Source organism: Cupressus sempervirens, chromosome 8, assembly GCF_028749045.1.
Source record: "Cupressus sempervirens isolate cs-2001-9-10 chromosome 8, ASM2874904v1, whole genome shotgun sequence".
NCBI lineage: Eukaryota > Viridiplantae > Streptophyta > Pinopsida > Cupressales > Cupressaceae > Cupressus > Cupressus sempervirens.
This window is the reverse complement of record NC_143125.1, coordinates 654,222,010-654,237,719: the sequence shown is the minus strand read 5'-3', so window position 1 is coordinate 654,237,719 and position 15,710 is coordinate 654,222,010. Positions and strand designations below refer to the sequence as shown.

Below are 15,710 nucleotides of genomic sequence, written 5' to 3'. Positions count from 1 at the left end.
TGATAGGATGCGACTATCCTCCCTACAAATTGTACAGTTGACCAATTTCCAAAAAATTGAAAACATCATAGATTTTTCTGAAAATTTTCGCATTTGATCTTCATGATCTACATAGTTCGTAGTCGAAAACAACAATAAATTTGAAAAAAAATTACTATTGTGAATCTGAACAAAAAAAAAAAGTTGATTTTATTTTTTCTTTAGTGCAATTTGTATGGATTAACCTGACTCATAATAATATAATATACTGAATACAATTTAAAGTACATACATTCAAATATTGAATAATGATAAAAGCAGTTTGAAAATAGAGCTCCCTTTATGCTGAGTATTCTGCAGCCTTTCATTTAGTTTTACAAATCCTTTACGTACAGATGGAATATTCTTGAGCAGCATATCCTCATCTCTGCACATATATAACAACAAAATGGAATATTCTTGAGCAGCATATCCTCATCTCTGCACATATATAACAACAAAATGCGAAAAAATAATCATTAGATTTTAAGAGTTGTGATTACACTTAATACGAAATACAAGAAAAAAATCAAACAACCAAACATTATCTTATAAGAGTTTAACTTTGTAATCGATATGAAAAGAATACGGGACTGATGCCCACTCCTTGCCATGAAGGATTGGATCGAGACGCCATGAAGCACCAAATAGTGTTCCCTTCCACTTCCGAAGTTACTTTGAGGTGAATCTACCCTTCTCTTTAAGTCGTTGAAAGGCATCCCCAAAACTCCTTTTGTACATAGAGAGCAGTGAAAGGAAAACAATATAGCGCGTGAGGTGGAACAATCGGTACTTACTTTATGTTATTAGCAATGGGACCGATGTAATGTGAAACACTGAAAAGTACTTTCTTCCACTTCGGAAGCTTTTTTGAGTTGTGTTTTCCTTCTCTTTTGTGTCGCTCAAATGCGTCAAAATAGTTTCCTTTCAAATATCGTACATCTTCAGGCTTAACTTGGTAGAAGATGGGAACAATTCTACTGATTTTCCTTCTTCTGTGTATAAATGCCAGCTCTTCCAAACAGCGGTTGGATTGAGCATGCTCCTTTGAAAATATGACAAAATGCAGGGAAGCACACTCGATTGTTGTTTTTACTTGTTGATCCGCCAATTGACGCTCTTCTAAATTCAGCAAAACCTTCAGTTGCATGGCTGCATATTTAAGTTTCTCGGAGATGAGTCCAGACAGCAGATGTTTGGCGTGACTAATAAATATATCGGATGGTGCAGATTTTGTAACATTCGGAAAACTGCTTCTAGTGTTGGAAAATGATGCCATGAAATTGGATTCGACGGGACACAACAACAAAGTGAAAAAGATGGAAGTGTCAAAGAAGAAAGGGATTCTTGTTGTTCATCAGGCGAAGAGAAATCCGAAACATATAAAAAGCTTAGAGATGCAGGTAGCGCCAAAGAGAAACGTGGAGGAAGCCAGGTGGAACAAACAGAGAAAGCGTGAAGGGATACGATGTAATTAAATAAGAATAATAAAAGTGGCTCGTCGTGGACAGAGGAGAAAGGAAGCACAAGGAAACTTTGGAACTTTCAATCAATATTTTTGAAATTGTTCCTTTTCGTTTCGCTTTCTGTGAGGCGAAGAAATGATAGCGATGCAAGAAAAAAAGAGGCTGAAACCATTGATTTCCGACCGGTGACCAGTCTTTGCATAAGTAACAGCACGGAAGACGCGCAGAAGTCAGCAGATCAACTTAACAATAATGTCTCGTCTTCTAAGCACTTTTAATTCAAAGACTTCCTGCCGACCATCTTAAACTCTCCGCCAAATCCACTTTCTTCATATATATATATATATATATACAATTGTCTGGTAAGGACGTTTAATTCAAAGACTTTCTAACAGCACTCTAGAATTGCCGACCATCTAGAACTCTCCGCCAAATCCACTTCCCATATATATATAAACAATCGCACCTTAGTGTGCAATGGTTACGTTGTAGAGGAATGGAAGATAATTTAACTATTTGTTCCATTATATGTATCTTCTTCCCATCCTCTCTATATCTCCTTATCTCTTTATCAACATATCTTACCGTCTATATCTCTTTCTCTTTATCTTTCCCTCTCTATATCATCCTCTATATTCTTCTTGTCTTTGCCGCTTAATCTATCTCTATAAATCTATAAATGTTTCTCCCATTTTTGCACTCTACATTAATATCTACCTCTATCTTCTTCTCCCCCTCCATATCTAGACACATCTCCCTCTCTATATCCATCCACTCTTTCCATCACCCCCTCCATATACTTTGAAATGTCTACATCTCTATATTTCTTCCCTCATCTCTATCTTTGTCTCTATCTCTATTTTTGTTTCTATCTCATTATCTTTCTTATCCCTCTTCATTCCTACACACACACACACACACACACACACACACACATCCCTCTCTACCTCTCTCTACATCACTTTCTACTTCTCTCATTCTCTCTTTTTTATATGTTTATATCTTCCATCTACTCTCCCTCTCTCTCCCCTCACTAAATCACTCTTTTCTTGCTCCATATCCCTCTCTTCAATATCCATTCATATTCTTACCTACCAAACATATGCATTCATTAGACATGTCATTGGTACAAGATATATATGAAAAAAAGTAGTAAGAATAAAAGCACATATCAAATCACATACAACTTTGATTTCTTGCAAAGTATAAAAATAAGATATTTTGTCTAAGATAGAAACAAGTTAATTCAAACATAATGATTAAATGTGATACACTGCAAGGTGTGGCCTTAAATCATTTGATTTTGTACTATTATGATACTCGTGATCTCTGTCAGCTAGATGCCAAACCCACTTCTTGACTAAATAGGATTCTCCACTTCAAACCTACAATCTAAAACCCTTTTTGAGTAGGCATCAAAGAGATTTTTCTAGACTTGATTTTTTATATGCCCTCTATGAGATCTAAGATCTAGAAGCCTATTGCATTTTATTTCTTTCTTAACTAAGAGAAAACCTAAGGTTCCTATTACAAATTGTCTAGTCTGGCAAGTGTCGAGAGTGAGCAGAGTATTGTTGACAATTCAATCGATTTTTTATGCTCAAATTGAGTTAACCAAGACCCCATCTCCATGTCTATTGAGTAGGAAATATTTAAAACCATATAAGGGCATATATATGTTTCCTTTGATTATTCAAATTCTTATAATAAAAATATGAATGTGAGAGCTAGAGTCCTGGATTCTCCTTCCACCATTAGACCTAATTATAAGAGTGTTGTAAATTTGTAATGGTAGCAATGCTCATCCCTAGAGGAAGAAAAAATGATTGGATATTTTCTACAGAGTCTGGGCATTACCAACTTAAATCCAAAATCTAAGGATCTCATTTAATTGTAAATATATTAAATGGTTCATGACAACATATGTTCAATGTGGATTTTATTTTCCTTTTTTGATGATTATATTGTAATACGAAGAATATTTAAGCTTGACTTTGCATGCAATACATTGACATAGAATACTATTGGAATGGCCATAAGCTTTATTCTTGTTCATGTGACCTAAATAAAATATTGTATTGGTCTCTTTGTCTATAGAGGTATGAAACGTCATCTCTCTCTCTCTCTCTCTCTCTCTCTCTATATATATATATATCTATATATATATATATATATATATATATATATATATATATATATATATATATATATATATATATATATATATATATGTATGTATGTATGTATGTATGTATGTATGTATGTATCTTCCTCACCCCAAACCCTATCTCCCTCCCTCTCCTTTGTACTTGTCCCTCTTTCTTTCCTTGTCTCTCCTTGCCACTACATGAACACCCTCTTTGTATCCCTCTTTCTCTATCTATCTCTCTATATTTATCTCTCTCCAAATCTTGACCTTTAAAAATAAATATTTTTTATCATGTGGCTTTATTGGCGATGCAATTGTAAGTTTGTGAGTTGAATTGGATCTACATAAAAAAAATTGTGCCATTGCATCTGACAAATAAATTTATCTTAATTTCATACACACATCCCAAATGATTTTGTAAACAACCCACATCATAGTTAAACTATGAATTTGTGTCACTGATGTGTTTTCTTTGTTTCAGATATGTGTGTGTGTGTGTGTGTGTGTGTGTGTGTGTGTGTGTGTGTAAGCAATATTGTTGCTTTAGAAGAGGATAATATTTTGTTTACTTGTGAGTGTGTGTGTGTGTGTGTGTGTGTGTGTGTGTGTGAGAGAGAGAGAGAGAGAGGGTTGCGGGGGGGCTAAGGGTTTGTGTTTATTCAAATAACTCATGTTTCTCATACTATATGAAAACTTGAGGACAACTATCTTCCTACCATGCTTATGATGGAGGACAAAAGCATCTAGGTGACCATACTTTGCATTAAAATGTTGGTAGTAGGAAGGTATATTTGTGTTTTAATCTTGATAAGTGAGAATGTCTCATACAAAATGATAACTACAGTCACAACTAATTAGAAATTAGAGCCAATTGAATATAAAAGTATAATGTGTGATAGGTTGATCCCCGACAAACTATTGATACTAGAAAAAAATAAACATTAAAATGATAAAATGTGAATTTTACATTATTCATTTAAATTAGAATTATAATCTAAATTTAATTCTTTAATGAATATTAAATTTAATATAATATATATATTTTAAAACATTTATTTATTAATTAATTTATTCATTCTTAATTGTTGGTTATCTAAAATAATAATTTTGTCTTTTCTAATAAGTTCCCCTCAAACTGAACAGATGTATTTATAATACGACCCAGTTTTGTAGATTTGTTATGGCAGTCAGAATAATTTTTGGTACAATAAAGTTGCAGGGTTGCACATTAACTGTATTTCTTTTGTTGAGGTAAAATTGTTGTTTCTAGAGTTCTTAGTTATGGAAATTATATACTGGAAGAAATCTATGTTTAGTTAAGTTCGGGTTTTCCATTGCTGTGTTGCAAATAAAGCATTAGGAGTTCCTTCGCGATACACTTAATGTAGGTTCCATTTCCTGTGGACGCATTCTTCTTTCTTCCTCTGCATTTAGTGGCTGAAATCGATACAGATAATGTAAGTTCCATTTCTCGTGGATGCATTCTTCTTTCTTCCTCTGCATTTAGTGGCTAAAATCAAACTAGTAGAATTTTTAAGACCGTAGCTATGCGAAATGTTTATACAAGGTTCGACTGATCCTGATTATAAAGTAGAGGATGCAATTGTTCCTAATTCTTAATCACGATTCTGAAACAGAGGATTATAAAGTATAGATGAGTTACCTTCATTTCCTTGCCTAATGATTTCTGACAGAAGGTTGACCAAACATGAGAGTTCATTTCAAGAGGATCTATGCCCACCGTTTTCATCAAGAACTCAAATTTAGACACGTCAGATTCTACAAATTTCCGCTATTGAAGACACGGGACGCTGTAGTGACTTCTGAACAGATATCGTCAGATTCTCTGTCGCGTAGGGAAATTGTTCTGTTTGTTGTGCTGGCAGATGTGCTAGCCATTCCCTCTCACTGGCATTTGAGCCACCTCTGAATGCTCTTTCTTCCGTTCTACTCATTTATAACTCAGCAACGCCAACGACTGATTGAACTGTTGTACTTTGTATTTGAACAACATCTCTCATTTTTATATGATATAAACATCATACAATTAAAATATATGGATCAGTTTGGGAAAGCCGCAACAATCAAATATTTAACTTCCTGGAAGCTGAGCTCAACGGAAGGAATAACTAGAATGTATATGTTTGATTATAGTGCAACTATGGACAACGCGAATCCTTTCAGGCAGCATTCCGTGGTTGACAAGTGCTCCATCGATAAATTACAATGAAGGGAGCACAAACTGGTATGTTTCCTATCTTAGATTGAAAATATTGTCAAGATGCATCGACTGACATTTTACCGCCCTGGCCTTGAGAGATGGGCATAGTTTTCGCATCAGGCAAGAGATAAAGACGATCATTGTTGTGGGTTTTCACACCGGGGATAAAACGGGAGTGAGTCATTGAAGCGACTGGTGCAGATAATGCAAGTAAATACATATAAATCCTCTTTCTTCCTAAATTTCAACTATATCTACAGATGCCACTAAACTCAAAACTCTACGTTTTAGGACCACAGAACCCTTCTTCTTTCAGAAGTAGGTTGGTTATATGGAGCTACGAAAGCCCAATGGAAGAGAGCTCCAAATGAGTTTATTGTCATTCTGTTCATTATCCATACAACCAATGTATTTTCTCATCCCACTTTTCTTGGTGAATCTGTACAGCAGCACGTCAATGAATACCCACAATCACATTCTAGATAATGAGTTGCAGGATGTATGATTGTTTAGGGAGTATAATAGGAAATGGGTTGCCCAGATATTTTGCGGCAGTTCGTGTGGGCTCACCAGATTTATAATACCTGTTTTGTACTTAAATCACCCTCTTTTTTCGTATCTTCTGAAAGAGGCAGAGCATGTATACGGTTTTCATCACAAGGGCAATCTCACGTTACTCTGCACGCTTGACAAATTCTCTACATACCACAACTGATCACGGGTTTTAGAAGATCGACGACCCTTCACTAGTTACTGAACTCAGGTTGCAATCATGTGATACCAGTTCCTTGAAAAATGCAATGATTGCCGAACGAGCATGGTAATTCCACAACCGATGAATGAGATATGCATCATTCACCGATCTCAGTGCATGAACGCCTTCCTCTCTCTAGCACAAACCTGCACACGTTGCAAAACTTACATTTAGCCACTATAAATATAGTTCCTCAGTTTTGCATGAGCAATGTTTGGGTGCGCAATCATGGTGAAGTCTGACCTAATAAGTGACGTGTAAAGTTGCAAGGAATTCATCATACGCAGCTGAACATGTTCATCCTACGCAATCCAACCTTCGTCTGGTAAGGACTTTTAATTCAAAGACTTCCTACCAACAATCTAGAATTGCCGATCATCTAGAACTCTCCGCCAAATCTTATTTATATATATACACACACTAGCAATCACATCTTAGTGTGCAATGGGTACACCGTAGTTGTAAGGAAAGCTAAATAAGTATTTGTCTTTTTGTTCATCTCTCCCTCTCATCCTTGCTATATCTCCTTATCTTTCTATCAATCTATTTTACCAGCTATATATATTTCCCTCTTACACTATGTCTCCTTATGTATCTCCCTAGATCTATTTCTACTTTTACCTATCAATCCATCTCTTTGTATCTATCATTTTACTTTCATCTTCTCACTCTATATTCATCTCTATCTATATATGTCTCCTCCCCCTCCACATCTAGTCAAATGTTTCTCTCTCTACCCATCCATCTCACTCCATTGCTACTTTCCTATACCTTTAAATCTTTACATCCCTAAGTTTCTTCTGCCATGTCTACCTTTATCTCTATCTATAGTTTATTATCTCTACATCTCTCTCTATCCCTATATATATATATCCCCCATTGAGAAGACCATGTATCTTTCTCCCTCACTCTCTTGCCCATAAGTCTCCTTGCCTATCTCTTTCTTCCTCCCTCCGTCCATCTATCTCCTCTATTTTTCTCTCCCCATATTCACATCTATTTGTATATATCTACATATTTATGTTTGATGTCTCTCTATATAGGGGTATAGAGATGTGCAAAGATGAGAGCAATATGGATGAACGTGGAGAGGAATACGTAACTTTATATTTCTATCCCTTCTTGTATCAAATGTAATTCAAAAAATATTAATTGACAATTTTGACTTACTTCCCATTAGGGTAGGTCTTCACTTATTTCATCTTAACATTGAGCATAGTCTAGATGGTAAAAAATAGTGCCCTTTATTCTTGACAAGGCATATACATAAGTTTTGAGCTTGTAGTAAGAGAGGTTTTTTATTCGTAAAGGTAGCTTACCTACTATTATGGCTCTGAGAATGGCCTTTTATTTAAGATCTTGTATGCCTTCAATGGTTTGTAAAAACACATTCAGGCATCGACCCATGGGGTTTGCAATATCAAACAACAAAATATTTTTGGAATAACATTAAATAACACAACTCAAAGAATTAAAAACATGTAAAAGTGTTCCTTCTCCTTGTGTTCTAGCAAAAAAATTAGAGTTTCTCCTTTATTCTTCACAACTCCTTATCAAACCTCCAATTCATTTTCGGGGTGATGGGAGCAAATTGTTAATTTTGAAAATAGGGAAATTAGAACACCCAAAATAGAGATTTAAACAAACAAAAAATAAACACAAACACAAATCCTTTATTCTTCCACTACTAATTACATTGTAAAATGCATCTAAAACATTAGATTGATCATTTTTATAATATTACAACCTTTAAAATCATTCATATGCAGTTGAAAATATTTACATCTTAATTAGGTTCCCCTAAGCATGAGCTCTTGATATTTGGTTCACCCTTTGTAGGGTAACAACACATAAATGCTTTCAAAGCTTATGTCGGATCTATAGAAAATAATACGCATTGGTAAAAATGATTCAATATTTTCCACTTATGTCCCTGCTATGCATATTGTGAAATATTTAAGTCACACAATTTTGACCAACCAACATCCTTCATTTTCCCACACACCTATAATTTCACTTGAAATATGAATGCTAGCATAATGTTTCCTCCATGATTTACCCTACTTTTCTCAATATAATAACTTTTAATAAAATAAAATAAAATGACTTTTACTAACATGTAATTTTATGTTTTACAAAATCTATCTATTTCTAAGTCCAATTTGCATGTACAATATTATATCTAGCATTTTTTCTCAATGTCTAATTTATTATATATAAAAAATTAACATTTTAAATGATTTATTGTTAATATTTGATAATACAAGTTTTTTGATATTACTACCACGATTTAACTATATAGTTTTTGAGTTAAATTCATTAACCTATGTTTCATGAGCTAGAACTCTCTACCAAATCACACACACACACACACACACACACACACACACATACATACATACATATGCATGCATGCATGTATGTATCTTTAATTATTTATTTATCTTGGGTGGTTGTATTGCTTTATATTTTTTTACTGCCATATTTTGTATGTGAGATGTTCTTATATTTAACTAGTAATGTACCTTACTCTGCAATGGGTACACTGTATAGATATGAGATCTCAATTAAACAAGATTTTGACCTTACTTTTGTATATATCCATGCAATACATTTAAATTTGTACATCTTCATATTTCTTTCACCTACATCTTCATCTATCTCATTAACTCTCCATCACTATCTATCTATTATCTCTTCATCTCCACCTCTTTGAATATCACTTTCTATCTTTATCTATACATCGCTCCCTCTCTCAATCTACCTTCTTTGTACATTTATATCTTTCATTCTTCTTTCTCTAACTTTCCCTCCCTCTCCTAAACCCTCCATGTCCCTCTTCACTATCTCTATTCTCATCTCTCCTCCTCTCAATCATCATCTCTCTGGCCCCTTCAACAATATGCTAGTTTTTGTCAAAACCAACTCATGTTTAAGAAGATGTTTCATTTGATGCCCAAGGTCAAAGCATGGATCTGTATCACCTTTTGGGCTAACTTTGTAGATCTGGTCAAATCGAATCCAACTAGATCCATTTCGACAGGATTTAGTTTGGCCAAATCACCATCATGCTAAATAAATGCCATGGGGCATGTACACATCCATGGAATTTCGACTGAAACTGGCCCAGCTATAACAAATCTGGCTGGAATGGTTTCGACCAGAATGCCAAAAATTATATAACCTATGAAAAATGCAATCCAGGACTCATTTGCATGAAATGAGTTTGTTGGGATTGCAATGTAGGAGGGGGCTACAGAGGTAATTCGGTCGAATTAGGTATGTCAGCAAATTTCCCTAATTCTTTTAGTATATTTTAAGTTATTCAAAAATTTTAAGGTAAAAATTTGGTTTTTAATTTTTATTTTTGCTAAATTTTTATAGTTTTAAAGGGTTAACATAATTTTCATTATTATACATCTATGTTTTTAAATAGTGTATTAATTTTTAAATAGTGTAATATTAGATAAGCTAGAAAAATAATAGATTTTTAGTAAACTTTAGACAAAATTAAAAAAATTAGAAAAATTATAAAATATTATTTAGGAAAAATATATAAATTTATTTAGAAAATATAGAAAATATTAGAAATTTTAGAAAATAATTATTAAATATAGAAAATCATTTAGAGAGAATATTATAAGATTTGGATATTTTTACTTTGTTTTTGCTAGATAACATTAGAAAATGTTAGGTAAAAGTTTAGAAATTACTATTTGAAATATTTGATAAAAACTAAAATATTTAGGAAATGGTACAATACTTTATCTAGCATAAGTAAAACTCTATCAATGAAGCATATGAAACTGGTAACTGAAAACCTTAGATTGAACTAAATCAGACTCTTCCTCTTACAATGAACCTAATCTACTAAAACTTTGACACTAAACCTAATAAATTAGGGATAGACTAATCTCCAAACCAAATGCACTAAAGACAAAACAAAGTCAAACTATTTTTTTTCCAGATTCACGAAAATGCAGTAGATGTTTTCAATTTTTTATTATTATTTTCGACTACAAACTAAGTAGATCATGAAGATCAAATGCTAGAACATTTAGAAAAATTCATGATGTTTTCAATTTTGTGAAAATTGGTCAACTATATAGTTTGTCTAGAGGATACTTGCGTTTATACCTAAGTGGAACTTGTAATTAAACTACAACATTAAACCTAATCAAACTCTAACTAAAAGTCTCACATTAAACCAAATTAGTCTCTAACTTCTATATTGAACCTTAAATCCAAATATGTTCACCTAATGATGCTCTAATTCAGAGTATGAAACCCTCACCTCTCTCTAATTCCTAAACTTGTACCTATATCTCTCTCTAATTCCTAATTTTGCCACTTTATCTCTCTAACTTACACAACCTCGTCTCTGTCAACCTTAATTTCTTCTCTCTCTCTCTCTCTCAAACATGTAGTTCCTCTCTATCTAACTTCTCTGTCTCTAACTTACATTACCTAATCTCTCCCAACCCTAACTCCCCCCCCCCCCTCTCTCTCTCTAATCCTAACCCTCTCTCTAATCCCTTAACCCCTCTCTAACTCCTAGCTCTATCTCTCTTATCCCTAACCTCATCTCTATAATCCATAACCCTCTGCCTCTCTCTAACTCTTAACCCCATCTCTCTCTCTATCTCTCTCTAGCATGTAGTTATTCTCACTCTTTAACTCCTAAGCCCCATCTCTCTAAACCCTAAACCTCTCTCTAACTCCTAATCCTATATCACTAATCATGACTAGATTTTCAAGTTTGACTAGGTTGATTTTTATTTATTGTTTTCTAAATTTGATTTGTAGCTATAAATAAAATGAAAATGTAATTTGTACTTAACTTTTCTATATATGTTTTACAATAGATTCATTTATAAATATATTCATTTAATATATTTTGATTAAACTAAAGTTTTTAAAATAATGTGTATTCAAGTATGACTACATTTTTTTTAATCATTGTTTTATTTATTGAAATGAAAATGTAATGTAGTTAACTTTTCATTATATGTTGTATAATAGGTTTGTTTAGAAAGATTCTTTTTGTGTGTTTGGCTTAAATTAGTTTTTTTTTTTTAAAATTGTCTGTGTGTGTTTGGGCGTGCACACATGCATGTGGGTGTGCATGTGTGGATGCGTGTGTGTCTACGTGTGTGTGTGTGTGTGTGTGTGTGTGTGTGTGTGTGTGTGTGTGTGTGTGTGTGTGTGTGTGTGTGTGTGTGTGTGTGCATGTGCATGCGTGCGTGCGCGCGCGCGCGTGTATCTTGTTTGGTTTTGTTATATATTTCATCATTATGGCATCTGGAGGTAGTCAATCTAGAGAGGCCAGTGTACATGGTCTTCCTTGTAGCGAATGATCACTTAGATCCACTAATAGTGCCTAGGATAGGGTGCCACTTTTCACTAAGACTCTTCAGTGCTTATAGAACACACTTGATGCTATTGATCAGAGCTTACATGCTTCACCTACCCTACAACATAGGGATAAGGTGACTATGATTAGAGATGAGTTGGTCAACATGATGCACACTAACTAGGTTTTTAACCCTTATGAGAGACTGAGTTTGGACACATTTTATAGCACTATATGCCTAAGTGTTAGTGGTGGTTTAAGGTGGAGAGAGATTGATGAGATGGGGTCAGTGAAGAATGTGAAGAGCATGTTTCCACATTATCAACCATTCAAAATGGTCAAAGGGTACTATGCAAGGAGGTGAACTGATCCATTGGTGGATCCTTTCATATATCCATCAAGAACTCTCTGCCAATTCCACTTTCTTCTATATATATATATATATATATATACACACACACACTATGGACTTTTAATTCAAATATTTCCTATTGACAATCTAGAATTGCCAACCATCTAGAACTCTCTACTAAATCCACTTTATATATATATATATATAGTTTTTTTTTGGGTGGTTGTATTGCTTTATATTTTTTATTTCCATATTTTGTACATAAGATGTTCATATATATAACTAGCAATGTACCTTAGAATGCAATGGGTACACTATATAGATATGAGAGCTCAATTAAACAAGATTCTAACCTTTTGGATATATCCATGCAATACATTTAAATTTGTACATCTTCATATTTCTTTCCCCTACATCTTCCTCTTTTTCATTAACTCTCCATCACTATCTATCCCTTATCTCTTCATCTCCGCCTCTTTAAAAATCACTTTCTATCTTTATCTTTACATCGCTCCCTCTCTCAATCTTCCTTCTTTATATATTTATATCTTTCATTCCTCTTTCTCTAACTTTCCCTTCCTCTCCTATCCTCTCCATGCCCCTCTTCTTTATTTTTATTATTCTCTCTCCTCCTCTCAATCATCATCCCTCTAGCCCCTTCAATAATATGCTAGTTTTAATCAACACCAACTCAAGCTTAGGAAGATATTTCATTTGATGTTAAGGTCAAAGTATAGATCCGTATCACCTTTTCGGATATCTTTGTAGATACAGTCAGACCAAATTTGATCGGATCCATTTTGGTTCGATTTATTCTGGCTGAATCACCATGGTGCTAAATAGACGCCATGTGGCTTGTACACGTCAGTGGCATGCTAGCCAAAACTAGTCTGGCCAAAATGAATCCATCTTTAATAGTTTCTATTGGAATTTCAAAAATTATATAAGCTAAAAAATGCAATCCACAACTCATTTGCATGAAATGAGTTTGTTGGGATTGTAAAGGGGGAAGGGGCTACATGAATAATTCAGCCAGATCAAGTATGTCAGCAATTTTCCCCAATTTTTTAGTATGTTTGAAGTTTTATTTTGTGTATTCTTAGGTAAAAATTTGGTTTGTAATATGTTTTTTTATAATGTTTATGGTTTTAAACAGTTCAAATAAATTTCATCATTATACATCTATATTTTTAAATAATGTATTAATTTTTTAGATAGTGTAATATTATATAAGTTAAAAAAATATTAAATTTTAGTAAACATTTTTTTTTATCGGTAAATGTTTTAAGCCTTAAATTATATTTAAAATTAATAAGTATTACAAAAGTCTTCGTTCTAATGAGCATTGGTAGGAAAGAATGGAGAAAGAAAACCTCCAATCTAGCCTGAGACCGTAGTCCTTTATTATACATGAATCAAAGTGGCACACCCCTATAAAAATATAATTAAATGAGTATACCTAAATTGATTATAATCCTTGCATACATAAGAAACACCACAAACTAACCACCATAGAATGTTAATCATTAATCCTAAATTAAAATTTAATCAAAGACCAAATGATTACAACCAAAGTAGGGTTAAATCACAAAGGAACCAGATTGGTCTAATGTGTATTTTTTATATAACATGAGTGCCCAAATTTAGGCAAATCCATGCTTTCCTATGTTTTTGATGAATAGGGAGTTTAAATACATCTGATTGGATTGATTAAATTTACAGTTTAATTTGACTATTAGTGCTAACTTGTATGCATTGGGAAGTGTAAAAAAAATGTATTAATGATAACTTGATTAATGTACTCTTTTTTTAATTTTAATTCTTGAAATCTTTATTTTTCATAAAATCTTTTTTTCCCATGGTGAATCATTTTCCTTAAACTTGGGCAAAAGTTAAGCATATTTTAGTTCAAAAAATTGTAAACATAAGCCCTACTAAAGATTTCTGGTTGGAATTCAAGCTAGATCAAAGCAATTTTGAGATAATATATGCTAAATATAGTTTTCATATTAATATATCTTAAGTACTATAATACAAAAATACAATCCAAAAAACCTAAAAAGCTACCTAGCTGCTTAGGAACAACCTAGCTTGACATTTTTTTACTTTATATAGTGTGTGATCTACCAAGATAAAATGCAGCCATGTCATATCTAAGATTAATACATTATATGTTGACATGAAGCTAACATCAGACAATTCTCACAAATTTAAATAAACTACAATATTATCATCTTTGAGGCTATATTGTCAAAAGAGGGAAAGGTGAATCATAGTAGAGACACCAAGACACCCATTGCCATAGTTAATTTGCCTCACTCCACTTGTCGAAGACCATAATTATCTCTATGGATTCTTGTAGATTTTTCACCCTTGAACCTAGAGGAAATTCATAAGTGTTCCTTGCCCTAGTTGACCTATCATAGTTGGGAATGCAAAATTCAATAGTGTCCAAGTCAGTGAAATTCAACTCCTAGTGGATGTAGGCATCAAAAGCTTGGAGGTAGTTTAGAAGCCAATCTCTTGTTGGGTCCTCGATGATTGGCCTCTACCTCAATAAAAATTGTACTTTTGCCTCCATTTTCAGCCATTATCTATAAAAGAGAATGTTGTCTTGAATCACCAAGCAGGGACATTTTGGGCTTCTCATGAGTTTAGGGCTACCTGATTCATATTCTATATAAGCCTCCAATAAGGGGATTTTAATCTTGACATCAATATTGGAAACAACTTCGAAAAATCCTGTTAGCCAACTTGGGTCAAATATATTGAAGCTTAATCTGACAATGTCCCATTTAGCTACTCTTTCCCTAGCTAAACATCCTATCCAAAGCCCTAATATATCACTGTTTGTATGCCAAGAATGTCCATAGTTGAATACTTCTTCTCTTCTCCTAGGATCCTACTAATAGCCACTCTGCTCATGTCATCAATTGCTTGAAATAGCCTATTCCATCTTTTTAGCTTGACCAGACCACAAAATCACATTTTTATGCTTTCAAAGTCATTATATAGGCATATGTTAGTATTCACAATGAAATGGCTTTACTGGCCTAATTGCTAAAAGAGGAGAGTAGAAATGAGGAGGTTGGTTTCAAGGATGGTATAATATACCCCCAGAGTGAAGGATCTAGAACTTCACATAATGACGACATACCTAAGATCATCTAATGATGATTTCCCCAACAGGTCATCATTGAAGTGTCACTTTAGTGATTTAATTTCAAGAAGCCAAAATTATGTAATCATAGAGGCAAGTGCTAAAATATGCGTTGACCTATGAAATCATGATGCCTAGTATTTAATGATGGATACTCTGTGATCTAACTATGATTATAAGTTAAGATGTGTTCTCCATCTGTACCTACATTTGCTAGTTGATCTGCTTCATTATTAC

At 33.5% G+C, this 15,710-nt stretch overlaps 1 protein-coding gene across 1 annotated transcript; it reads right to left on the bottom strand.

Moving 5' to 3' along the window:
* Window positions 1-273: 273 nt before the first annotated feature.
* Window positions 274-1,297, bottom strand: LOC149544131 (toll/interleukin-1 receptor-like protein). The gene is made up of 2 exons (XM_089795896.1): window positions 816-1,297; window positions 274-406 (listed from the first exon to the last, which is right to left on the bottom strand). The coding sequence occupies exons 1-2, from the start codon at window positions 1,295-1,297 to the stop codon at window positions 274-276; spliced, it is 615 nt and encodes a 204-aa protein (XP_089652022.1).
* Between the last annotated feature and the right edge of the window lie 14,413 nt (window positions 1,298-15,710).